We start from the raw sequence: 26,283 nt of genomic DNA, 5'->3' as shown, positions 1-26,283 counted from the left end.
CAGAATGAGCCAACCCACACCGCTCTCTCTCTCTCTCTCTCTCTCTCTAACTCTTTCTATCTTTCTCTCTCTCACACACACGCATGCAAGGATGCACGCAAGAACACACACAGACACACCCTTGTGTTTTCTCTTTCAATACATGCATATAACATAATGATACTAACACCTGAAAAACAGTGTAACAATTTCAGGCAGATTACTATAGAAAGGGGTTTCTTTCAGAGCTGCAGCGCACTGCGTGTTGAGTGTGACGTACTGCCTCAAGTGATTCTGACAGTAGCGAAGCACACGGCAAAAGCATGAAAAGTGAAAGTGTTGATGCCTCATTGTTCATGCACAGTGGAAAACACTGCTCCTGCTCATTCACATGCATGAGCTTATCTGCCTTTGTTGAGACAGCAGCCCACAAGGATTCTCCTGAAATCAATTTACCAAGCCTGGGCCAAGGCGCTGATCAACAATTTAGAGACTATCGATTTAAGGGCTGCAGGGACTGGTTAACTGGTATATTAGGAGTCTTCGTGCTCGGCCGGTTCAATACTCCATATAGAGAAGGTATAGATTATGAACATCTCCAGATGCCGAGCAAGACAAGAAAAGGAGCATCACATATCTCCTGGGGCTATTTTAATCAGGGTTTGTTAGTGAATGCTGATTGCCATTGCACAACAACAATGCCTCTATGAACAATTGTGTGATGAATTTCGACCTTCTGCTTATCAAACCAGTATGATGGAAATATCCTTTTTCCAACCAAGAGCTACTTCATTCCCTGCATGGCTTTGACTCTTTGCTTTGACTCTCTTGCTCTCCCTCTGCCTGTGTGAGGGAGGGTTGCCATGCAACAGCCTTATAAAACAGAGATCATCCAGTAACGCTACCTGGCATTAATCAGCATACTCACTGAGCCATGAATCATCATCAGCCATGCATTACAGCGCCTTGAGACTGCCCTTCTTTACACCTACCTGAGAGACTATTAGACCTAAGCCCATTGGCTATGCATGCAGGCCCTTTGCTTAGCTGCACACTCTCAGGGAAAAGTGTGAATCAAAAACAACACATATATTCTGAATTGAATAGTCAATGTGCTTGGAGGTCATGTGGAGCACAATACTATATAGATGTAGGATCTACATTTGAGCCAGTTTGCTACAGCAGGAATATAATCCTGCAGCAACAGGAAATGTGAATTATTCATATAGATTATAATTAATGGACATTTTTTGTAGGGATTGATACGCTTTTTGTAAGTGGAAATTACAAACTTCAGAAGCCTTTTTAAACCTTAAATACACTACAGGTTTACATTTCCTGCATTTCAGGAAAGTTCTCCTGCAAGAAGGTGATCAAATGAAGATCCTACATTGGTAGCAGCCACGCTTATCTCTTTACCCGGATCGGCGAATTCACCAACCTGACCACTTTTCCCTGTCTCTCCCCTGCCTCCTCTTTGTGTAATATTGATCATTCGTGGCCCCTTAGTTCTTAAGTAAGGGTTTGTGGAGGCACAGGTGACTGTAAACCTTATCTGAATCCCACAGCTGTGTCCCCATCGCCGGCTGGATCATCTGTCGACAGAAAGTTTAGTTGGGGGTATTTAAAATTAGATTTAACATCTATCATTTCCCTGAGCTGAATGGGTTTGTGTCAGCGCATGGCAGGGGCAATCCTTCACCGGGCGTCCGTCTGTCCCGGCTCAATAGCCCATCAGTCAAGCCTGCGAGAGCAGCAAGGTGACAGAAAGGACCAGCTGTGAGAGGAGGGGCACGAGAGATAAAATATCACCGTGGGACAAACCACAAACAATTTGAGAAATAAAACACAAAAGATGCCTCTGGACAAGTGAAGCAAATGTCAACGATATCAAAAGCTTCCCTTTGGAGCTCTCAGGAGAATCCACAGAAAGGGTCCTGACAGGTGTCTGTGGTCAATGGTTAGGTTGAAGGTGGCAGGACAAGTTATGATTCCATGTGGAAGCTTCGAAAATAAACAGATTCGTGGAACCAACGCAGTTGCTAACTAGTATAGCTGGTCCCAGAGGCATATCTGGTCTAAGAGGCATATCTGGTCCCAGAGCCATATCCGGTCGCAGAGCCATATCTGGTCACAGAGCCATATCCGGTCGCAGAGCCATATCTGGTCGCAGAGCCATATCTGGTCGCAGAGCCATATCTGGTCACAGAGCCATATCTGGTCCCAGAGCCATATCTGGTCCCAGAGCCATATCTGGTCCCAGAGCCATATCTGGTCACAGAGCCATATCTGGTCACAGAGCCATATCTGGTCACAGAGCCATATCTGGTCACAGAGCCATATCTGGTCACAGAGCCATATCGGGACTTGTTGTGGCATGGAGTTATGAGAATTGGAATTAGAATCCTCTTGGCTTAACCTTTGTCATCTTCAACCTAGGTCAATGAGAAACGGGAAGGGAGATAAAGGATGTTATATGTCTGTTCTACAAGGCCTCAGCCCTCAGCCAAGAGATACATCACGGTAAAGGTAAAGCTTGTCTGAACCCTAATCCCAAGTGATAATTCTTCTCATCATGCCACCTCTCCTGGTACAGTTAAAAGGTAGATCCCCCGCTTCCTATTCTTAAAGTCATCAGAATAGCAATCTATTTTGAACAGGATGGTTTTGTAAATCAGTAAGTTAACCATGCGGCTGTGTATGATCATAGATAGAGTATAATAAATATTAAAAGCCATGACTTTTCCCTGAAAGATACATTTCTTGATACTATGGGGAAACAGGTAGAATTCAACATTTTAAATTCAACTAAATCTGAACTACCGGTAAGATCTAGTCACTTCCTGTAAATCCTTCTAGCAGGTTCCACATGTTATGACCACTTTGTCTTTGCTCCCCCCTTTCTCTCTCTCTGCTGTACTCACAGAGGTGATAGATAAGAGAAGACTAGCGAGTCTTTGAACAGTTGAAGCTACTGCAGTATATAGAGGTCTGACAGTATGTCAAAGCTGAGAAATGGATTATACAGAACTTGTAACTTAAATTAAATGTATGAATCTAGCAGCAGATCTCCTCAGAATATCATTATGAAAAAGTTTGCAGTGGTCTTTTGGTCCATCAGAAAGACATTTTTTTATGTCAATAGATGATTACTGTATATTATGTGCTATTTTTAACAATTATGTATTTCAATTACATCAGAAAATGTATTAATTTGTGCATGTAACTAGTTTGTTTGATGTTGTGTTTGTTAAATTGAATCTATCATAATCTGTCAACAAACACTATGTCACCAACATTAAGTTCCCTCTGCAGTGGATAGTGAGGACATCTCTCCAGTTTACACAATATGATCTAGAGTTATTTCACTCTCGTTGTTGCATATTCTTGCTTTACAATCTGTGTGTGTGTTTGTGTATGTGTGTGTGTGTGCGTTTGCATGTATGTGTGAGTGCCAGCCTGTCTCTGGCTGTACATGCATCTCCTACAGCATCAGTAAGCTAGGTTTTTCCAATCCGTTGCCATGGAACATACATAAGATCAGCCTATTTGAACCCAAAGCAGCTTATTGGCTTTGTCTTGAGAGATGTGGCAGACCTGACAGGTTGTTGACATGGAGCTCAACATGCAGAATGAGTCCATGCCTCAGTTCTACTGAAGCCATGGGCTTTGTTCCAATCACCTTTGAGACTATAATGATTTTCTTGAGCATACATTCTGCAGGGGTTGGCACTTCAAAATGCCTTTTACACTGCTAATGACTTCATACGCATGTGGTCCTGGACTTAAACATTGCCAATAGATGTGATTAATGCATAATCGTTTAATGGCTAATTGCAGCTAATAAGTAGTCATTAGATCTTAGTTATAAGGCCATCTATCATCAGAGAGTGTGAACATTAATCACCATGGTCAATAGATTAACTAGAGACTTCAATATCTATAAAACATTTCACAAAGGTACAATCACCTTCGGAACAGCTTGAGTTATTGAACTCAAGTAATTATGATCCCTTTGAAATTTCACCATGGCTATGGAGTCAAATGTTTATCTTTTCCCCCCATATTTTGACCTCATCTATGTAACTTGTCCAGAAAATGATAGCATGAAGTCCCCTTTGTGAGAACCTATTGTGAGAACAGTTAGGATAGGAAAACATGGATACATCTGTTTTTCTGTCAGTACAGTACCTGGATGTGTCACTCTCCACACAGGGCAACAAGGTCACTGTGAGCTAACCGCTCCCTCATTACTATGTTAAAACCTACATGAAAGGCAAACAGATGACTGACATACTCACGCTAAATTTGGTCTATATTTTTGGATTTGACACAAACATGCGCAGACGAAACACACACACCAGCACTATCCATCTTCACATGTTCCTGACAAGCAGTTTACCTTTGGATCCATGTCAACAGCGTACAAGCAGAGTTGGCAAACGATGACCTTATGTTCTACAACAGAGACAGGGATGATTGATGACCTCAGCATGTGAGCAATACCTGCAACATGCTCGGTAAAATCCAACAAGCCATCCATCTACAGCTACATTATTCCAAAAGCCTCCCACTAAGTTGCTTTGCACTTTAATATTTTACTCCAGTATTTTGCGTGGTTCTTTATTATTTGGTGAATGAACCAAATCGTACATTTCATTTGGTTGTAACAGTTCAGTGGTTAGAGTGGACAGTATGTTGATTGAAACCGTTAAACCTCTATAGTGATATTACACAACCTGAAACACTTGGATGATCATGCTGATTTAAGCCGATTTTCCCCCATTTCATGGCTTTCAGCAACAGTTACTACTACTCTCAGCTGATGTCTGAAGGCCAGAGGCCCACACAGATAAAACTGTTTTCGCTGTGATATACTCCCTGCAGTTTGAGCTTGTGCTGCATAGGGAATGGACAGGAAATGATGATGATATTTCATGTCCATTGATTTCAGAAGAGAGATTTATATCAAGTATAATGTCTATTGATAAGAATGGATTGTTAGCCAGGGTTATGGGCTGGGCTGCTCCCACTCTCACTCCAGTAAAAACAAACTATTACTCTAGAGGGCCTAAATCAATGTCTCATTCATTCTCCTTTAGGTATTATTCTGCTGCACACAAATAAGAAAGTGAATACAAAGGTGGCAGAAAGCGCTCCATACTTTGACTTTTGTTTTAGTCTGTCGACTCAGAAATGAGGGACATTCTAAAAAACAGCACGCAAAGCAAAAGCAACTTTTCGGATGTACATCTACAACTATTTCACACAACAACAAAATAACGTTTCAATATTGTATACAAGTCTACTTGTGACAATCCACCAAATTACTGGGGTGTTGAAAGACAGCCGTGAAGTAAGTGTAAACAAAAGCATTGTGGTCCAAAGATGTTTAATCAACAGCAGCTACTGACTACGAGGAGTCTTAAAAGGGACGTATTGTGAGAGACAGACAAATATGTGTGTTGGTGTTACTTGGGCTGTTGCAATGAACTAGGACGTGATTTGGATTGGGCATTTACACTATAAGACTAATCATTAGTATGCAAACAAAAGAAGATAATGTAATATACTTGCCTAGTTAAATAAAGGTTAAATAAAAAATATACAATGAAAATATCTAATGTGAATACTCCCATGGGCAAAACCCATGGTGTCTGTTGGATGAATAGTAGGAATCGACAACAGACAGCAAAAACAACCAAGGAAAATCTGGAGTAGAATGGGCAATGCCAACAACGATTTCCAGCTCAAAGAGGAATTGATATAGAATAATTCAACTATCCTCCATGCGGCTAGCTGGAATGAAGAGAATCTCCACTCTCTCTGTGAATTGGTTATTAAGACCAAACAGCATGGAGGCATCAACAGGCTGGACAACACAGAGGAATATTAATGGAACACAAAAGTGGAACATCAAACTTCCAATATCATATCTGACACAGTAGACAGAGCAAATGTCCGTTATTCCCCTTCTAAAGCAACTCTCAGAGAGAGAGGACAAACAAAAACATATAAGTCGCTAAAGTGAAGTAAATGAATCCAAACAAAGTATATAATTGTTCTAATTTACATAACCTCTGAAATGAACTTTTTATTCTCTCTTCTTTGTGTATGGCACGTTCATTCTCTCTGCTAGTAACTCCTGGCAGAACATTCAACGTTACATTTCCTCTTCTGGCTGCTATCAGGGCATTCAGCGTGAAATTAAAGGGAATGAATTCTGAGTCCAAAATAAATGTGCTCCTCTGATGAGGTTGGAGTTCGTCCAAGCCACTGAGATAAAATGCTTTTACACTTATTTCCCCATCTCCTGCTTATTATTGTTCAAGATTCATGACTCATTCTCTGCGGAAAGGGAACTCTGTGCCAAAAGGAGTTTACTGGAGGAAATCAGACTCATATTTTATTTCCAGTTTTTACACATTTCCATATTTGTTTTTATAGCAGTATAGCTCAGTCCCTAATTATCCAAGTAATCTTTGTCCATTGAAAATACAGATCTGCAGTAGTAGCACACATCCAGTAAATATCCTATGACGTTGTATAATGATAAAGACTATCCATTCCTGCTGTTTCAGTGTAGCTCACCTCAACAGAAGAAATCACATCTGTTTGCTAACTCTGTCATCATCTACAGTAAACTACAACAAATTTGGTGACATGTACAGTATGTTCTGACAATGATATAGATTTCCCTCTAGAAGAGGCAGATAGTCTTGCCAAGGCTCAGTGCAGTCAAAAACAAGATTTTACTGTGTTTTATATATATTTCCACACTATGAGGTTGGAATAACACTGTGAAATTATGGAAATGATCATGCCCTTTTAGTGTAAGAGCTGTTTAAAAAGACCACCTGAAATTTTGGCCTATTTTTGTGCGCGGGAGTTTTGGCCTTCCATGGTGACATCACCATGCGGTAAATTAGTTAATAGGCCAATAAGAAAGAACATTCCCAACTTCTCTGCCAATAACAGCTCAAATTCAGTTTTACCCTACTCAAACCACTCCTCAGTCCTAGCAAAATTCTTGCTTGATAAATTGCTCTTTGCTAAGAAGCTATTTTTTTTAAATATTTTTTTTAAACCATTTTAATAAAACAATAGCAATTCGATACTAAATTGTTATCCAAAAATGAGATTTTTAAAAAAGGGCTGCATCGAACCTTTAAATACTAATTCAACTTTCCAGACGAGCTATCGCTGTGCAAATGGATGTCATAACCCCAGGGGTACGGGACTGATATACTGTAAGCACTGTTCAGGCACTGTTTGGCTCACCTGTCTAGTCTCTTTGTGATTCATAATCTATATATAATGAAAGAGCTGGGGAATTAATTACACCGCATGGCATGCTGCTCCATTTGTACAGGTGCTGCTTATCCTAAAGCTCCCTGATATTTTACTCGTGTAAAAAGTATTACACTGTACTTATTTCTGTAGGAAACAGTGTGAAGTATTATTACAATATTAATGAAATGTAGGGAATTTCATATAGAAAGGCTTGATCAGTGCTCAATAGCCTACATGACCCAAGATTATCGATTGTCAATTTTCAAGAAATTGATTTCTTACACTGATTTCAACTCCTGAAAAGATCATGCTTGTATTTGAACGGATGATTACATGAACACTTGGCTACCCATGTTAGTTTGGATTAAATTGTTCATTTCTGGGTGCACTTATGCCTTGTGTATGTATCCTGTTTTGTCTTCATCATACAAAATGGTCTCAACTCACAGCCCACTTACTGTAATTAATAGGGGTTGATCAATGGTCGGTCGGCCAAGTTCTGTGTTAGCTCTAGCTCTGCCAATCCTGCCATATTCATCATCCCCTGGTCTAATTGACTGATTAAACCCTAACAAGCATGCTGACTCACAAATGGCTAACTTGCGTGACACAGATGGGAAAGATTCAAGCGTTCTATTTCTCCACTCCTCCTTACAGTTCTAACAAGGCGGTAGCAGGTATGCTGGCTGCAATATTGGATTGGATCGCGTGACATACTGCATGTCTTCCCACGTGCTGCTATTCTACGGCATGGAGCATGATAGTGTGGAATGACATGACCCTCTAACATGTCCTGCTGTGGCTCTACAGAGAAGTAATAGCTTTAACATGTTGTGATTCAGGGCAGGACTAGGTGGGCTAGACAGAGGTCAATAACAGTTTGTGGCAAGTATTGATTTTGCCGTAAACATGGTGACATTTAATTTCAGGGGTATCATATTTTTCTGATACAGGCACTAAAACTCCAGATGCAATTCATGTCAATGCAGGTGACCATCCCAATCCTTTCCTCTTACAAAGAAACACAGAGACCTGGGCATGAATAGCAAATGCATCAATTAATTGTTCCTTTGGTATTTTCAGGAAACCAGCGAGAACGATTGCATTTGTCGCCTGGCCCTCCATCCTGCCTCTGATGTACAGAATGGTGGTAATAAAATACCCATTTTCACAGAGGTCCCCCCAGACCAGCCACCACAGCTCTTCAGGTGTAGTTATGGGGGCCACAAAAACCCTGCAGTAGCACTACAATCCAACTTCACCAGATACCAGAGATTCAAGAAGAGAATGTGGTTAGTCAACAACCGTAGCCTTTAAAACAGAAATAGTGTAACCTGCCGCTTAGAGGCGTTGGAGAGTGGAACGACAACTATAGGATAGTTAAGGGCCGACAGAGGTAGCACACAGGAGCTATGTATAACATGTCTTTATTCTCTTAAAGCAACCCCCATCTCCATCAGTTCACATGACAGACAGGAATTTATAGACACAGGTCAGGCATTACTGATCAACATCTGATTGTCATTGTTACAATAGCATACTGAAGAAATACAGAAACAAGGTCCAAGAGAGGTAAGCTAAGAACTCACTGCAGGAACAATAGCCCACCTCTGCCCAGCAGACTGTACCATGGACACAGTAAACATGCTCAATAAAACAAGGCAAGCACAACAGAACAGAACAGCTACTTCTCCGTCAATCTGCACCTATTAGAACAGCCCCCAGCAAATCCACTCCCATTACCTAGCCTGACCAGGAGCCAAAACAGTTTGTCTAGAGGGGTAATTGCAATGACCAGAGGCGACCCTCTTTCGGCTTATGAAAGAACGCAGGTTTAGTAGGTATCGGTAGCATTGGAAATATCCTCACTCACCTCACACAGAGATCAGTGGTGTGAGAAGAACAAATGCAAAGGCAATGATACAATCGCACAGCTAAATAAATGGATTGTTTCACCAATGCGTGGCGCCTTTGGCACATTAGGCAATGTTAGTAATGAGCTATTGAAGCTGTGACCTCGGGAGCAAACCCATTAATGGGTGAAGATGGATGGGTCACTAGTAGATTAATTATCAGTCATCAAAATCTGATTACTCCCAGATCTCTTACTCAGGGCTGTTAGAGGACTATTATTACCACACATGCAATAGCTTGAATAATTTCTCCCTGACTTCCCCATTAAATGTCCATATTTGCAATAGGTAACACAGTGAACCTCTGCAAAGGCTTCAATAAAACTGTTTTTGGAAAGATAAGGCATACTTCAATCATACACCAGGCTACAGAATAATGAAAAGTGAAGAGATATATCACTCTTTTTTATCCCAAACTATGAATCCTAGCACCCTCTCTGTTTGTCCATTGGAGTTGTTGGACTGACATTTGACTTTGCAGCTGCGTCATTGTTCATTTGAATTTAAAAAACGATCTATTTGCTCACATTGTTTCCCCCCACTCCTCTGTGAAGTTCAACAACTTTACCTCTAGCCTATACAGTACCTCTTAAATCAAATTTGGTGTGACGCTCTTTAAAGCGGCAGAGGGAGGGAGAGAGAAGCCGTTAATAATTTATGATCGCCTCAGCTTTTTAAAGCACCGGAGCGGTCCTGCTCCCCAGACATTTAATTTGTCTGAAAATCAGCAACTGTGCAGTCTGATTATTGCTCGTGACTGCATGTAAAAGCCTTCCACGGCACCAAAAGAGAGTTTGCAAGGATGTTCCATATATCAGTCAAACAATATGTAGGTAAGTATTGTTTTAATAGTCATCTTCTGATCCACCAGCCCCTTACTCACCATTTGGGTGAAGTTGTATTTAATAAGCTAAATCTCAGGATCTTCATGTGTGATCTAGGTGTTACAGATTGATGTTGACCAAAAAGGTCCAGTAGTGTTTCTTTTTATCAAGACACTCAGCACTGGTTAAATGTCAAGAGAAATAACTGAGGCAGATTAAATTAACTTTAACAAAAAAATCATGCTTATTGTGTTCTATGATACAGCAGAACACTTGTCAAAGCAATGGCAGCATTCAAAGAACTACAAACATCATAACTTGTCATATTCACACAGAAGGGATACAAGGCAAACACATACAGCTACAAGGGGGCGACATGAATTTTGAGGAACTTCAATGGTTCCATCTAGTGATGACTCAAGATCATAACAGGTAGGCCTACTACACAATAGGTGAGATTGGGGTAAATTGAGCCATTTTTTTACATTCAGCATCAATCTGTACAGGGAAATATATTATTACTTCCAAGATATCTACATATATTTCAGGATGTTGTGTATCCCTGGAAATAATCAGAATTATTCAAAAAATTACAGTTTTGAAAATATTGCTTGTCCAAAGAAAGTGGTATCTTGGCACAATTTACACCTGGTATGGGGTAAGTTGAGCCGCAGGACAGGGTAAGTTAAGCCACCTACACATTTCTGTACTGAATTAAATATTACCGTACTGAATTAAATATTACCACTATTTTTTAAAACCATGTCTATCTTTCTTTCCCAAACACAATTCAACACCATACGTTTTGTCTATTAATCATTTTAAGCATAATTTAACACAGGCTTAACTCATAACAAACACTTTTACAATATATATATATATATATATATATATATATATATATATATATATATATATATATATATATATATATATATATATAAATACTTTTAACAAAGGCCAGGCCCTGTTTTTACCTCATATGCCAGCCATAATTATTTGCATTATGCCTGGGAAGAAAACAATTAAATTTGCTCAACTTGCCATTGGCTCAAATTACCACATGGCCATTGAATCAACTTACCCCAAGGCAAACATTTAGACTATATTTGCCCGCACACCTGAAAGGAAGCGCTTTCATGCTAGGTTTAGGACCTCATATTGAAGCTTATTGAGACCACAAATAATGTACAGAACAATCTTAAAACAATCTACTTTGGTTTTAGATACAAGCATCATGAAACCTGATGACCTCTTCCTAAATATTTGATCATATTGTTAATTTTGTGTATGGTTTCATAGAAACAAGAGTGGCTCAACTTCTCCCTCTCCCCTACACACAACCCAAGTCCTCTATAAACTGATCTGTATCCCTTGTCCTAATAGGCTTGTTGAAGAGCACTGTCAAAATGTCCAATACACGCACCACCTACAAGAGCATGCCAGTGAGTTCCTCCTGCTGGAGAGCTGAATATACAGAGCCTTCAAAATGTATTCACACCCCTTCACTTTTTTCCTCCTTTTGTTGTGTTACAGCCTGAATATAAAATGGATTCCATTGAGATTGGCCTACACACGATACCCCATAATGTCAAAGTTAAGTTATGTTTTTCATTAAAAGTGTCTTGAGTCAATAAGTATTCAACCCCTTTGTTATGGCAAGCCTAAATAAAGTTCAGGAGTAAACATTTGCTTAACAAGTCACATAATAAGTTGCATGGACTCACTTTGCGTACAATAATAGTGTCTAACATGATTTTTTAATGACTACCTCATCTCTGTACCCCACACATACAATTACCTGTAAGGTCCCTCAGCTGAGCAATGAATTCAAACACACATTCAACTACAAAGCAGGGAGATTTTCCAATACCTCGCAAAGAAGGACACCTTTTGGTAGATGAGTAAAACAAAAAAGCAGACACCCTTTGACCATGGTGAAGTTATTATTTATACTTTGGATGGTGTATCAACACACCCAGACACTACAAAGATACCGAGGTCCTTCCTAACTCAGTTGCAAGAGAGGAAGGAAACCGCTCAGGGATTTCATCATGAAGCCAATAGTGACTTTAAACAGTTACGCAGTTATTAAATGGCTATGATAGAAAACTGAGGATGAATCAACAACATTGTAGTTACTACACAATACTAACCCAACTGACAGAGGGAAAATAAGAAAGCCTGTGCAGAAAAAAAATATTCCAAAACATGCATCCTGTCTGCAACAAGGCACTAAAGTAATACTGCACAAAATGTGGCAAAGCAATTGACCTTGTCCTGAATACAAAAACTGTTATGTTTGGGGAAAATCCAATACAACTCTCACACCCTGACCTTAGAGAGCTTTTTATGTCTCTATTTTGGTTTGGTCAGAAGGTGATTTGGGTGGGCATTCTATGTTTTGTATTTCTTTGTTTTGGCCAGGTATGGTTCTCTATCAGGGACAGCTGACTATCGTTGTCTCTGATTGGGAACCATACTTCGGTAGCTTTCCCCCACCTATGCTTTGTGGGTAGTTATTTTCTGTTTAGTGTTTTCTGCACCTGACAGGACTGTTTCGGTTTAGTTTATTCTCTTTGTTATTTTGTTCAGTTTTCAAATAAAAAGTCATGAACACTTACCACGCTGCTCTTTGGTCCAATTCCTCCTCTTCAGACGACGACACCCGTTACAACACATTACTGAGTATCACTTTCCATATTTTCAAGCATAGTGGTTACTGCCTCATGTCATGGATATGCCTGTAATCGTTAAGGACTGGGGAGTTTTTCAGGATAAAAAAGAAACAGAATGGAGCTAAGCAGAAGCAAAACTCTAGAGGAAAACCTGGTTCAGTCTACTTTCCACTAGACTCTGGAAGATAAATTCACCTTTCAGCAGGACAATAACCTAAACACGAGGCCAAATATACACTGGAGTTGCTTACCAGGAAGACAGTGAATGTTCCTGAGTGTTTGGGATGCTGGTTTTCTAGGCAGAGTTCCTCTGTCCAGTGTCTGTGTTCTTTTGGCCATCTTAATCTTTTCTTTTTATTGGCCAGTCTGAGATATGGCTTTTTCTTTGCAACTCTGCCTAGAAGGCCAGCATCCCGGAGTCGCTTCTTCACTGTTGACGTTGAGACTGGTGTTTGCGAGTACTACTTAATGAAGCTGCCAGTTGAGGACTTGTAAGGCGTCTGTTTCTCAAACAAGACACGCCAATGTACTTGTCCTCTTGCTCAGTTGTGCACTGGGGCCTCACACTCCTCTTTCTATTCTGGTTAGAGCCAGTTTGCATTGTTCTGTGAAGGGAATAGTACACAGCTTTTGTATGAGATCTTCAGTTTCTTGGCAATTTCTCGCATGGAATAGCCTTCATTTCTCAGAACAAGAATAGACTGATGAGTTTCAGAAGAAAGAAAGGCCATTTTGAGCCTGTAATTGAACCCACAAATGCTGACGCTCCAGATACTCAACTAGTCTAAAGGCCAGTTTTATTAATTCTTTAATCAAAACAAGTTTTCAGCTGTGCTAACATAATTGCAAAAGGGTTCTCTAATGATCAATTAGTCTATTAAAATGATACATTTGGATTAGCTAATACAATGTACCATTGGAACACAGGAGTGACGGTTGCTGATAATGGGCCTCTGTACGCATATATGGATATTCCATAGAAAACAAGCTGTTTCCAGCTACAATAGTAATTTACGACATTAACAATGTCTACACTGTATTTCTGATCAATTTAATGTTATTTAATGGACAAAAAAGGTGAAAAAAAGGTGAAAAAAACCTTTGAACGGTGGCGTATACATTGGTCCTGTAAATATTTTTTTGCAGATGTTATAGCATGTACAGCAAAATGCTCCTGTTTCTAGCTACAACTGTGCAGTAATACCTATCAATACAAAACAAGAAATAGAACGAGCATTTTAATATTAATTTACCAAAGGCAGAGAAATACAAAAAAGTGAGCTTTGTGCAAAAACAGAGACTTTGTGGAAGCTTCTGATGGCTGTGGAAGCGTTGTTGTAAGCCAGGCTTGCCTGCACCAGTTTGGTGCCGGTTGTGGTGAGGGTGAAAGAAACCTTTCTCTCAATGGTCTGTCCTGGCTGCAGGAGGCACACCCTACGAGGAACAAAATAGTATTGGAGAATAAACCAGGATGTCACGATAAGATCTTTGAGCTCCCCTATCCTTCCACTGTTGCTAAGACCCTATAGATGGGTAAACTGACAACTTCACGAAAACGATGTGTCCGCTTCCATATGGCAGAAGTCAGCGTGTTCTGGTTAACCAGTTTTCTAGTAAGAATGACCAGAAATTGCCATGCCAACAGGTTTTCCTTTGTAATTCAAACATTGAAAGTGTTAAATGTGTTCCATATAACTCAGCCAGAACTTATTTGTTTTTAATCGGAATAGTTTAGAATATAATCAGTCTTTTGTTTTTCCGGTGGCGATCACTTACTTTGTCTGGTCTTTGCCCTCCAACAAGCCTGAGCCTTCCGCTGTCAGCACAGCACTGCTCAAGGGCATAGCGAAACCATTAGTGAAAGAAATCAGGGCACTGTGCTCCTTCTTTTGCTGAATGTTATCCCCTCCAACAACGACCTGTGGAATAAAAGCACTTCAGGAGCTCTGGGAGGTACGCCAGAGCCAGAGTTATCACAATAAAGACTAGATACATTGCTAGAGAGCAACCTGTACCTCTATAGAGATCTGTGGGGCGATGATATTGAACTCTTCTGATGCTAGGACTCGCTCTTTGGTCAGCTCATCCTTTATGACCACCGCCACATTCAGCAAGCCCTCACCAACAAGCATGCTCTCATACTCAGAGTATGGGGTCTGGTGATGAACCGACAGAACTGGAAGAAGCAAAGTAACAATGTAAGCAGTGTCGAGCATAGAGGGTGTCTAAATCGAAACAGATTACGAAATATTTATCTTGGAGGAGGGACAAGGGAAATGTTGTGACTCATTACCTGCTCTTGGTGCAAAATGAAGCTGCTTATCGGCCTCCCAAAACGTGCCGTTGTATTCTTTGGTTTGAGCATTGACAAGTTCTTTCAGAACCTTGGGGACTTTCGCCCTGTTTGTGATAAACAAGCAAATGTTCTCCCCTATCGTTGGCACTTTGTCAATCTTCAGGGAAACCTCAACTCTGAACTGTTGCTACGGATAGAGAAAAGGCCAGGTGTGATAACAAACATCAACAACAAAAAATGTCATACATAACAAACAAATTAGAAAAAGATGGAAAAACTAAAACCAACCTCTTTCACATGTTGCATGAAAGTCCTGTCAGACCTTTGCATCTTGACAGCAGAATAATGTTTCTACAGTTGCGTGTGATTTCATGATGTTAGCGCAATCTTACTTTCATTAGACTTGTAAGCACAGGTGAGGCTCTGGGGTCCATCAGAGCCCACGTTCTTAGTGAGGATGTGAGATCCGACCCTCGGCGTGTCCACACTCCTCCCCAACACTAGCCCATCCCTCACTATCACAGTGACAACGTCCGTATTGACCGATGCATATACAGTGCCTTGCGAAAGTATTCGGCCCCCTTGAACTTTGCGACCTTTTGCCACATTTCAGGCTTCAAACATAAAGATATAAAACTGTATTTTTTTGTGAAGAATCAACAACAAGTGGGACACAATCATGAAGTGGAATGACATTTATTGGATATTTCAAACTTTTTTAACAAATCAACAACTGAAAAATTGGGCGTGCAAAATTATTCAGCCCCCTTAAGTTAATACTTTGTAGCGCCACCTTTTGCTGCGATTACAGCTGTAACTCGCTTGGGGTATGTCTCTATCAGTTTTGCACACCGAGAGACTGAAATTTTTTCCCATTCCTCCTTGCAAAACAGCTCGAGCTCAGTGAGGTGGTTGGATGGAGAGCATTTGTGAACAGCAGTTTTCAGTTCTTTCCACAGATTCTCAATTGGATTCAGGTCTGGACTTTGACTTGGCCATTCTAACACCTGGATATGTTTATTTTTGAACCATTCCATTGTAGATTTTGCTTTATGTTTTGGATCATTGTCTTGTTGGAAGACAAATCTCCGTCCCAGTCTCAGGTCTTTTGCAGACTCCATCAGGTTTTCTTCCAGAATGGTCCTGTATTTGGCTCCATCCATCTTCCCATCAATTTTAACCATCTTCCCTGTCCCTGCTGAAGAAAAGCAGGCCCAAACCATGATGCTGCCACCACCATGTTTGACAGTGGGGATGGTGTGTTCAGGGTTATGAGCTGTGTTGCTTTTACGCCAAACATAACGTTTTGCATTGTTGCCAAAAAGTTCAATTTTGGTTTCATCTGACTAGAGCACCTTCTTCCACATGTTTGGTGTGTCTCCCAGGTGGCTTGTGGCAAACTTTAAATGACACTTTTTATGGATATCTTTAAGAAATGGCTTTCTTCTTGCCACTCTTCCATAAAGGCCAGATTTGTGCAATATACGACTGATTGTTGTCCTATGGACAGTCTCCCACCTCAGCTGTAGATCTCTGCAGTTCACCCAGAGTGATCATGGGCCTTTTGGCTGCATCTCTGATCAGTCTTCTCCTTGTATGAGCTGAAAGTTTAGAGGGACGGCCAGGTCTTGGTAGATTTGCAGTGGTCTGATACTCCTTCCATTTCAATATTATCGCTTGCACAGTGCTCCTTGGGATGTTTAAAGCTTGGGAAATCTTTTTGTATCCAAATCCGGCTTTAAACTTCTTCACAACAGTATCTCAGACCTGCCGGGTGTGTTCCTTGTTCTTCATGATGCTCTCTGCGCTTTCAACGGACCTCTGAGACTATCACAGTGCAGGTGCATTTATACGGAGACTTGATTACACACAGGTGGATTGTATTTATCATCATTAGTCATTTAGGTCAACATTGGATCATTCAGAGATCCTCACTGAACTTCTGGAGAGAGTTTGCTGCACTGAAAGTAAAGGGGCTGAATAATTTTGTACGCCCAATTTTTCAGTTTTTGATTTGTTAAAAAAGTTTGAAATATCCAATAAATGTTGTTCCACTTCATGATTGTGTCCCACTTGTTGTTGATTCTTCACAAAAAATACAGTTTTATATCTTTATGTTTGAAGCCTGAAATGTGGCAAAAGGTCGCAAAGTTCAAGGGGGCCGAATACTTTCGCAAGGCACTGTATGAATGGAGCGTCGTACAAGGCGTCATAACGTCTCTTTCTGATGCCTTTCACTGGACACGGACCACAGCAGAATATTCCCACAGAGTGTTGCAGATGTTATCATTCTATTCACTTAAAGGCATGTCAGAACAATTGGCGGATCTGATCAATAGGCCATCGGTTGAAAAGGCAAACATTTGACGATCAGATATTTCAGAGTCAAAGGTCAAAATGAAATTGAAACAGCACAGTCTTCAGTAGCTTTCATCTTAATGATCTAACAGAAAGTGATTATTGAATAGAATGAGGTATTTGACCTCCACTTTTCTGCTGGGGAGTTGGATCCAATACCTGCCACCCATCAAACCCTGGGCCCAGGTCTGGTTGTGACATCCAGCATTCAACCCACACATGGAAGTTCCTGGAAATAGACACAGAAATCAATTTATTTATTTAGGACATAAACAATTGCACAAAATACTATAAATTGTTATGAAACCATCCAGATGACTGAGAGAAAACAAAGTGCTCTTTGTTGCAGATCCAAACATATGACATGTAGAGATATTGAACACCAACCATATGCTGTCCTTGGACATGCTGATTTCCCCCCCAGTGTTGGTGTAATATTCCTCCATGACCAGGCTTCCATTGGTGTCATGGGCGGAGTTAAAGATTGTGACAACTCTTGATGGGATCCCCAAAACTCTCATAACTGAAAAAAGAAAGAAGCACAGAAAGACAACTCAAGACAATGATATTTACTGTTGTATATTGCCACTGGAACGACCTCTAATTGTGAATCATTTTAAAATGGATTGTCAAATGTCAGTTACCTGTACACATGACTGAGGCAAAGACCCAGCACTGGCCGTACCGTACAGGGCTGAAATTGGATCGGCCCCAGAGCTTTAAGATGTCTGCGCTGCCCGTCCATTGCACCATATTTAAAGTTTCCTGACCAGTTCCCCTTCAAGACACCTCGATCCTCTTCACAATTGACCTGATTATAAACAGGCATCACACAAAGTCATTGTGAGTGTGTGTGTATCATAGACAGAGGGTGGTGTGGTGAGAACACACTCAGGTATTTTGAACATAACTGACTAGTATCTGCGGATATTTGAGGTCTTGTAACTATCAAAGTGCATAACAGTTTACACACCACGGCACACACAACTCTGCTGATGTAGACAGGGTCTGCACGGAGGAGGTCATCTCCCTGCTTGTCTTTGCTGTGGTGTGGGCTGACCTGGAGGATGTTAAGGCAAATCTCCAGTATCCCCTGTTCATACTACACACAGGAGGAAGAGAGGATGGTGGGGATCGGGTTACTACTGTAGGTTCCTCAAGGAGACACAATGATTAACAATAAATTAAGATTGTTTTTCTTTGCAGCTACTTACCTGGCCAAATGACCATGGTCTTGATATGACATTGTGAGGAGTGCCCATGTACAAAAATCCAAAGTCATTTTTAACGTACTCATCTCTCTGGTCTTCAAAAGGGATGTACACTGTATCATCTGAAAAATACAAAATCCCAGTAAATGATGATAACAGTAGTGGTCATCACCATCACCACCACCACATGAACCTACACTGAAGCCAGAGGTTGCACAGCAGGACAAAGCTTCCTATGGCGAAGCTGCGTTGCCCATCAAGACACACAATGTGGACTTGGAGGTCGTAGAGTCCCACAGGAGCCTTAGCAGGGGAACAGACGTGGACAGTAGCCGACTGAGAATGCCTCTCCCCTGGGTGGATATGGGCACTCCACCGAGAAATAGACTCATCCTTTGACAACATGACAGGGATTTCAACAGACAGCCCACCTATACAGCAGAACATTCAGAAAAGGTGAGAAATAGCCACAGGCAATAACCGGCAGAAAATATATTTTCATCATATGTCCTGAACAGCTTTTAACAGAGAGGCGATAACAAATAACTGCTAGGATAAGCGTAAAGAGTTCACATCAAATATTGGCCTGTAGCCTACCCAGCAGGGCAGTAAAGATGAGTGTCTTCATCTATGGGTTGAACACTCTTCCATGTAACAGCATGGTGACTTTGAAAGGCCTCCCACACCGTACCACCAGGTGCCTGGAGCTCAGGCCCAGTGTCTGGTGGGCCGTGTGGTTGTCATGGACTTCCAGATTGACATGCTTCAGCCTCAGATCTGCTCATGGGAATAAACAGAGTGACACCAAGAAGATGAAGCACACAGACAAACCGTTTCTCTTATCAAACAGCATAGACATGTACACTCTGCAAGAAAACACACCGCTGGAGGGCAATGTGAGAGGGGTATGGGACTGTATATTTGCAAGTGAAACAGTGTGTCCGTGTTTGTGGGAGAAATATTATAGGCCACACTACACTGCACTTTTGATAGCTATTCCAACTCAAGACATCTTGTGACAAATGTCACATACTTCTCTGAAAACCTTGAGCTGCCTATAATTATAAAGAGCATTTAATGAATAACCTTCAGGCCTGTCGGAATAGTTTCTGGTGTAGTTAATTTATTAGCATCTCTCAATAAGAAGAGACAGTGATGTTACCTCAAATAACAGCTGATACCTCCTTAATAAAAAAATAAAAAATAATGCATTTTTTTTTTAAACAGTTGCTCAATCATACTGTTGCTGAATGGCTATGACAACATTGTGTGACAGGAATGCAGTACAGCGCTATTTAACAAGGAATTGTCTGTATCTGTCTGTGCTGTGTGCAATCGGAATCAAAGGACAGTAGTGTTGCTCCTACAATATGCCATTGCCAGCCCAATATCCTTGAAACAATTACATTGAATTGTAATCTCATGGATTTGTTATTTGTATATTGCCAAATGCTAATAGGTGAAATAAAAACAATGGCATAACAATGACATACAGAAAATATATTACTAAATATTCAAAAGCATGGTTCTCTCATTGAACAGAATTTAACAGACTCAACAGAGAATTAAACACAAAGCATGGATTTATGAGGATACATTTGATAAAGCCCACCACACTATCAATATATGCATTTATTTATCTACTTTACACTAAAGTTTCTGAACATATGAGAAAGACAAGTAGTATAGATGCACAGCTGGAAAATCAAAGGCAGAGTGTATTCAAGGTTTAAAGTAACTGTCCAGTGAAAATCTCACTTTTAAAAGTTAATGGTCTGATAACTCAAACCTAAATAATGCTGTTGACTCGTATTTGTGGCCAAAGCATAAATGGGAGAAAAAAAAACACTTCAAAAAAACAACTTCAAACTTGTATCTCGAAGAGAACGTTTAAAAAATACTATGAGCTGGCCAATCAGCAGCCGACTTACATTTTTAATGACCGGTATGCATCCACACCATTCTGTTGGGGTACGCCTACACCAATCCAACACAGAAAGGCTGCTTTTTGACACTAATTTAGCATTTCTTGAAAGCAAAACTATTTCACTTATATTGTAAGTAATAGGTCAGATTTCATAGAAATTTGGAAACACTGGACAGTTAGTTTATAAATGCTTCAACATTTTGTAATTTCCACTTAAAAATGTCAGATGTGATTTGCCCTAATGAAAAATGTATCCTCTATAAAAATGTTGATGAATTATAACCCACATTTCCTGTTGCTGCAGGATTATTTTCCTGTTGTGAGATCAAACAGACCTGTTTGCTGCTGGTGTGTGTATCGCATGGTGAGCATGTCTTAATTCCCCTCGTTGTTTGAAAGTTCCAGGGACAGACTGCTCATCCTAGAGTGAGAACCGGTCTGTGATGAGAGAGAACTATGTGCCAAGACACTGTAGGCAAATGAGACATGACCTGCTACAATCTTGGGAGGGGACAATGGCGGGGGGCCAACATAACACATAGCATAACATAAATTAACAGGTACTGCACATCCCCTCATACAGATAAACATCTTTATCAACTCTTAAGAGACATTGTCCAACTAGAAAATTAACAGTCAACCGATGATTGACTCATTGCTCAAGGCCTTGTGTTACCGATGTACATTTATGACAAGCCATATAGGAATGCTTGGAACGTACAGTCTCATCAGAACTCTGCTTTGCCTCACTGAACTTCAGTCTTATTTTAGTTGACATACCTATTCTCTGCAGAACTTGCTTTTAACACATTTTGTAGGGTCAAATCAAAATGTTTTTATTCTTTAAAAAACTAAGTTGAGGCAAAGCACAGAATTTGTGGCAAAAATGTTAATCTTGTAACATTGTTATAAAACAAAGCACAGAACATTGTAATTTTGACTGCAGCTCAGTTTCCTGGTTTCCCTTGTGCGTTGTTAGCACAGTGGCTGAATTTTCAAGAACAGTAGCCTGACTGCCCCTCAAAATAGTAATCCACAACGTGCGGTTAAGAAATTCAAATCGAACACTTTCATAAACACCTCAACTTTACACACAGCATAACACCTGATTTCCATCCATCCACCAGACATCCTGATTGTTTTTTGTTTGTTTTTATAAGGCACTACATGAGTCTTGCAGAAAAGAGCTGTGATGAGGTTCATGATAATGACAAAATAAACAAAATACCTCACATTAAAAAAAATCACTATTACTTCAGCTGCCATTTCAAGAGAATCAAATTGAAGGCTGAGACAGTTGGACCATTAATGTGTGTGTGCCTTGTAATTAGCTTATGGAAGGGTTTGTAATAGGCATCCACAGGTCAGAGAAATAAATAACACCATGAGGGGAAATAAAACAATCTTGGGCATATAAACAGAGCATACCAAACATTAGGATCACCTTCCTAAATTTGCTTTAACCTGGATTCACCTATGTCACGGAAAGAGCGGGTGCTCTTGAATGTTTTGTGCACTCAGTGTATATCCTGCCATTACCATTTGCCAACATACTGCACAACTTTATAACATGCATCTGAACTCCAACTCTTACTGTAAAAGTCACTGTTCCTTACACCTGAGACTATGGCTAAAATGTCTAATATAACAAATTCATTATTAGCTTTACATAATATTCCAGCTGATAATCACATCCATATCCCACATATACACCTGCAAACCACTTAAGAACAAAAAAGAAGCTGTACAACATGATTTGTATATAAATAAATTAAATAGCCAGCTAAAACTAAATTATTTTGCTAAGCAACTTAAGTGCTAGTACAGTCTGTGCTGTACAATTCTGTATTTTAACCACTTGGGTATGCTTCTTTGTTCTGAGATGGTATGGGGTGTTCCCATAGAAACAGAACCTCATTCTAGTTCTTTGGGTTTTCCTTTCCACCACATTGTCAGAACTCCAGTGGGGTCAGGTCCCCAAAGTCACAGTCAAACAGTTCGCTGATGCCCTCGTGCTCCTCTAGACCAAAATGGTAGTCTTGGCTCTGTGGAGGTGACAGGTTGATGAAGCCATCCAGTGGGTTCCCAAAGCACTCCCCACCGAGGAAGTCAGAGGACGGCAGGGGTGAAAGGTCAAAGTCCGGCAGCACTCCCAGGTTGGGGAACGGGTCGCCTTCCAGGAATGCTTCTGAAAGACAGAAGTAAAGGGAATGCACTTTTAGTGACCACAGCAAATAGCCATTGGGGAATGGTAATGTATTTCTTGGAGAAATCTCAGACATTCCTGAATCTCAGGGTGACAGTGTAACACTAGTGAGAGCAGCTTACCCGCTTCACGACATAATGGCAGAGGGGAGGAGTTCTGTTGGGACGCAGCCGTTGATGTAATTTCCTGTGTGGTGCTGCACTGTGGTTGTTCTGCATCCTGGGGCATTGTCTGGTCTGTGGCTTTAGTTGGGCTGATGCCTGTCACTGGGCTGCAGACACCAGAACTGTCCTCTGGACACAGGAAGACGTCGATGGGACCCTGAGTGCTCTTCAGGGAGACCTGATAGCCCTGACAAAAGAATAACAGAAGACAAATCAACAGTTGTGGTTGAAGTTTAAACAACATTAACTGGAATACAGTATTTGGTCCAGAAGAAGAGTCTTGAGCAAGCTTCCATTCTTATTTTACCCTCCCACATACCTCACTGGGCTCTGAGACTTGCATCTGGGTCTCTGGAGGGGCTCTGATTACCATCACCAGCTGGTCAGGAGAGTCAAAAGACTTCCGCAGATCCTGGCACATCACATAACCCAGCGTGCCATTATGTTAAAGAAAACGGCTCTATAATGCATATTCAAACACGTACAGTAAAAAAAAAATGTAAAAGAAAAAAAGGATATTTCTTGTTCTGGGTATCCTCAGTGAGGAGTCTCAGCTGAAGGTTACACTTGGTAATGAGCTCATCCAGTTTCTCCTCCGCCTGTGTGAAGTCAGAGACCTCTTTCTGTAGGTCCTGGTAACGGGAAACAGACGCTTCATCAATACGGTTCCCCCTGTGACCAACAGAATGACCTCATAGTTAGGATAATGGAAAAAAAGTGTCTCATACAAATATCCTGTGAAATCACTGATGTATGCATTGACTCATATCTGTAGAGGCCAGCACAATAAGGATTGTAAGTGTAATCGATGTGAAATGGCTAGCTAGTTAGCAGCGGTGTGCGCTAATAGCGTTTCAATTGGTGACGTCACTTGCTCTGAGACACTGAGGAAGTTGTTCCCCTTGCTCTGCAAAAGCCGCGGCCAGAAAGACCAGAACACATAGTCATACTGCATGTACAGTACACGAGTTCAGACTTACAGCCATTGTATGTTGTTCTTTGATTTCTTGGAGATGAGCTGGATACCCTCCAGGACATTGGTGATGTCATAGATGCGCCTCTTCTGCACTTCCAGGACCTGCGAGGCCCAGTTGAGATCCACCACCCCGTCAGGAGACTGGGCTAGCAGGTCCAAGAAGCGCTTGGTGGTCAGGTTCAGAGACGTGTCATAGCGAGACTTCTCTGTCGAAGGCTTTGGAACTGAGAGAGAAAGGGAGACAGGTAATAAATACAGGTATTTTCATTCTTTTGGCCAAAATTATAATAGTTATAACTGAATTATCATTAATAGTTATATTTAAGTTGTGAATGTAAAACAGGGTGTCTTGTACCTCTAGGAGGTGCTGGTGTGGATGTTGGGGCTCTCCCAAGAGAAGGGGGGCGACAGGTGCTCACATATTGGTGATCACTGTCCAAGTCCAGCTTCCTCTTCACCTGAAACACAATTTATAAAAAGGGGGGGACAAGGTCAAATGTTAGTATAGATGCACACAGATAATTATTTCTCACACAGACACACTTTCTGTAGTCAGTGTACAGGGATAACCTCATCCTAGTCACACTCCGGCCAAAACCCATATCAAAATGGTCAGTTAACTACCGGTGGTCGTCCCAGAGTTGGCCGTCGCTGGTCCTGGACCACATCTGCAGGGCCTTGGGGGGTGGCGAACAGAAGGATCTCTCCAGTGTTGCTGGGGACTGCAGAGTTGAAGCCCACATTGCTGGGAGTGGAGATTATGACTATTTGGTGGTCCTCTGAGAGGCCAATACTCCCAGCATTCAGAAGAGATTCAAAGTCTACCAATAGATCCTCCGACGTCTGACCAGATAGGAGCGTTTCTGACATCGCACACACAACTGGGGTGTTCTAGTCCCCTAGATCGTGTTGGGGCAGAATTCAAGTCCAATGGCTTGGTATGGTTGTATTAGCACCTTTTGACATATGTCATCTCTAATGTTTGTGCATAATAGTGTAAATGTATTGAAAGAGTTGGCTTTCAAATACTGAGGTTAAACATGTCTAATATTAACAGTATCTTGCTGACAATCAAGCTTCAACAAAGCTGACTCATTCGAAAATGTATGGTCAAAGGTCAAATATAGGGCGTGATTCCTACAAATTAGCCAGCTATAAAATAAACGTTGAGACAGTGGTTGAGGTTTCTGACAGCTTCAGTCTAATATACAGTAGTTAGTCTGAAACCATACAATACAGCAACACTTATGGTATATTGATAGTTGAAAAAAGTGTAATAAACCAGCACCAAGGTCAGCTAGCGTGCTAACTTGCTGCGAAGTTTTTCTAACTAACGTTAGGTATTTTCATCTTTCCAATGACTGCGGCGAGGCCACATAGAGCAACTCCTTCCCTTTGTCCATTGTCGTTAGCTAGTTATTTATTTACTGTAGCTGACGTTGATTTACATCAACGTTAGTTTGGAGCAAATTGTAAACATAATGATAATAATTTGCTTACTGTGTTGCTAGCGAACAGAGTTATTTGAATACTGTATTCAACGACCTAGAAAAGTTGAGCGAGTTAGTTAGCTCAAGCTGGCTTGCTAGTATTGTTAGCTAGTATTGTTAGCCAAGAAATTGGGTTGTGTTCGCTTCAGGGTTAACTTTAAACACAACTCAGTTTCATAAGAAGCTCACAAGCAAAACATCAGCAACAACAAGTAAACAATCTAAATACTTATTACACTTCCTAACAAAATTGCACTACCCAGAACGTCTAGTTTCCCTTGGAAGAATACATAACCTGATTTATATAATGCGTTCATTCAAAATGACAAAATTTGGGCAAGTTAGCATGCTAGCGAGATACAGTACTAGCAAACCCAGTTCTTCATCCACTCGTTTTGGTCAACACACCCAGGAAGCAATACCGCAAAACTGAAATAATGACAAATATTCACCCCAAAAATCTACATATCCGATCAACGAATCATATGGATCGTTTCAATGAACACCTTGACTATAATCCGTGCACAAAATGTATCATCTGAGCCCCAAATCAACTATGATATTTTGTGCTATTATCCCAGCTGATCAGAACAAGAGTTGAGGTTTACCCGCCAAATCCTTTAGCCGCGAAACTGGCATGTGCAGGAATATCACGATTTCAATTGGCTGAGTGAATGCGCCCCGCTAAAGTCAGACTTGTCATTGGTTCAATGAAGTGCCACTCTCTGTGATACCACGCGTTTCGTTGTTTTGAATGGGAAAAATATGTTTTTGTCAGATAAAATGTAAGAAACTGTATATTAGACTATATCCTAACTCATTTGATTCACTTTATTATTTGGTAACTATTTTGTGATGCAAATCAAGAGGGGTGCAGGAGTTACCGCCGAGTTACCATAGCCATTAACATCTGACTTGGGATCAGCCTGTCCTACCCAATCCCAAGGTAAAAAGACAAGACAAATTCT

The 26,283-nt window shown here is 40.8% G+C and overlaps 1 protein-coding gene and 1 pseudogene across 1 annotated transcript; both read right to left on the bottom strand.

The window, feature by feature from the left end:
* Positions 1-2,057: 2,057 nt before the first annotated feature.
* On the bottom strand, positions 2,058-20,851 carry LOC135527457 (protein-glutamine gamma-glutamyltransferase 2-like; annotated as a pseudogene).
* LOC135528193 (transcription factor E2F1-like) lies at positions 19,666-25,934 on the bottom strand. The gene is made up of 7 exons (XM_064957105.1): positions 24,450-25,934; positions 24,181-24,283; positions 23,830-24,049; positions 23,369-23,521; positions 23,169-23,283; positions 22,808-23,036; positions 19,666-22,667 (listed from the first exon to the last, which is right to left on the bottom strand). Exons 1-7 carry the CDS (start codon positions 24,693-24,695, stop codon positions 22,432-22,434), a joined length of 1,302 nt encoding a protein of 433 aa, XP_064813177.1. The 5' UTR covers positions 24,696-25,934; the 3' UTR covers positions 19,666-22,431.
* Between the last annotated feature and the right edge of the window lie 349 nt (positions 25,935-26,283).

This window comes from Oncorhynchus masou, chromosome 33, assembly GCF_036934945.1.
Source record: "Oncorhynchus masou masou isolate Uvic2021 chromosome 33, UVic_Omas_1.1, whole genome shotgun sequence".
Lineage (NCBI taxonomy): Eukaryota > Metazoa > Chordata > Actinopteri > Salmoniformes > Salmonidae > Oncorhynchus > Oncorhynchus masou.
The sequence above is the reverse complement of the archived record's forward strand: the minus strand, read 5'-3'. Positions and strand labels throughout refer to the sequence as shown.

Excerpts from the sequence above, each read along its gene's own strand:
- LOC135528193 (XM_064957105.1), bottom strand. The coding sequence starts at position 24,695 with ATGTCAGAAACGCTCCTATCTGGTCAGACGTCGGAGGATCTATTGGTA. Across the intron at positions 24,284-24,449 it reads CAACTCTGGGACGACCACCG|GTGAAGAGGAAGCTGGACTT; the intron begins GTAGTTAACTGA and ends ATTGTGTTTCAG. Across the intron at positions 22,668-22,807 it reads GCCATTATGTCGTGAAGCGG|AAGCATTCCTGGAAGGCGAC; the intron begins GTAAGCTGCTCT and ends TCTGTCTTTCAG.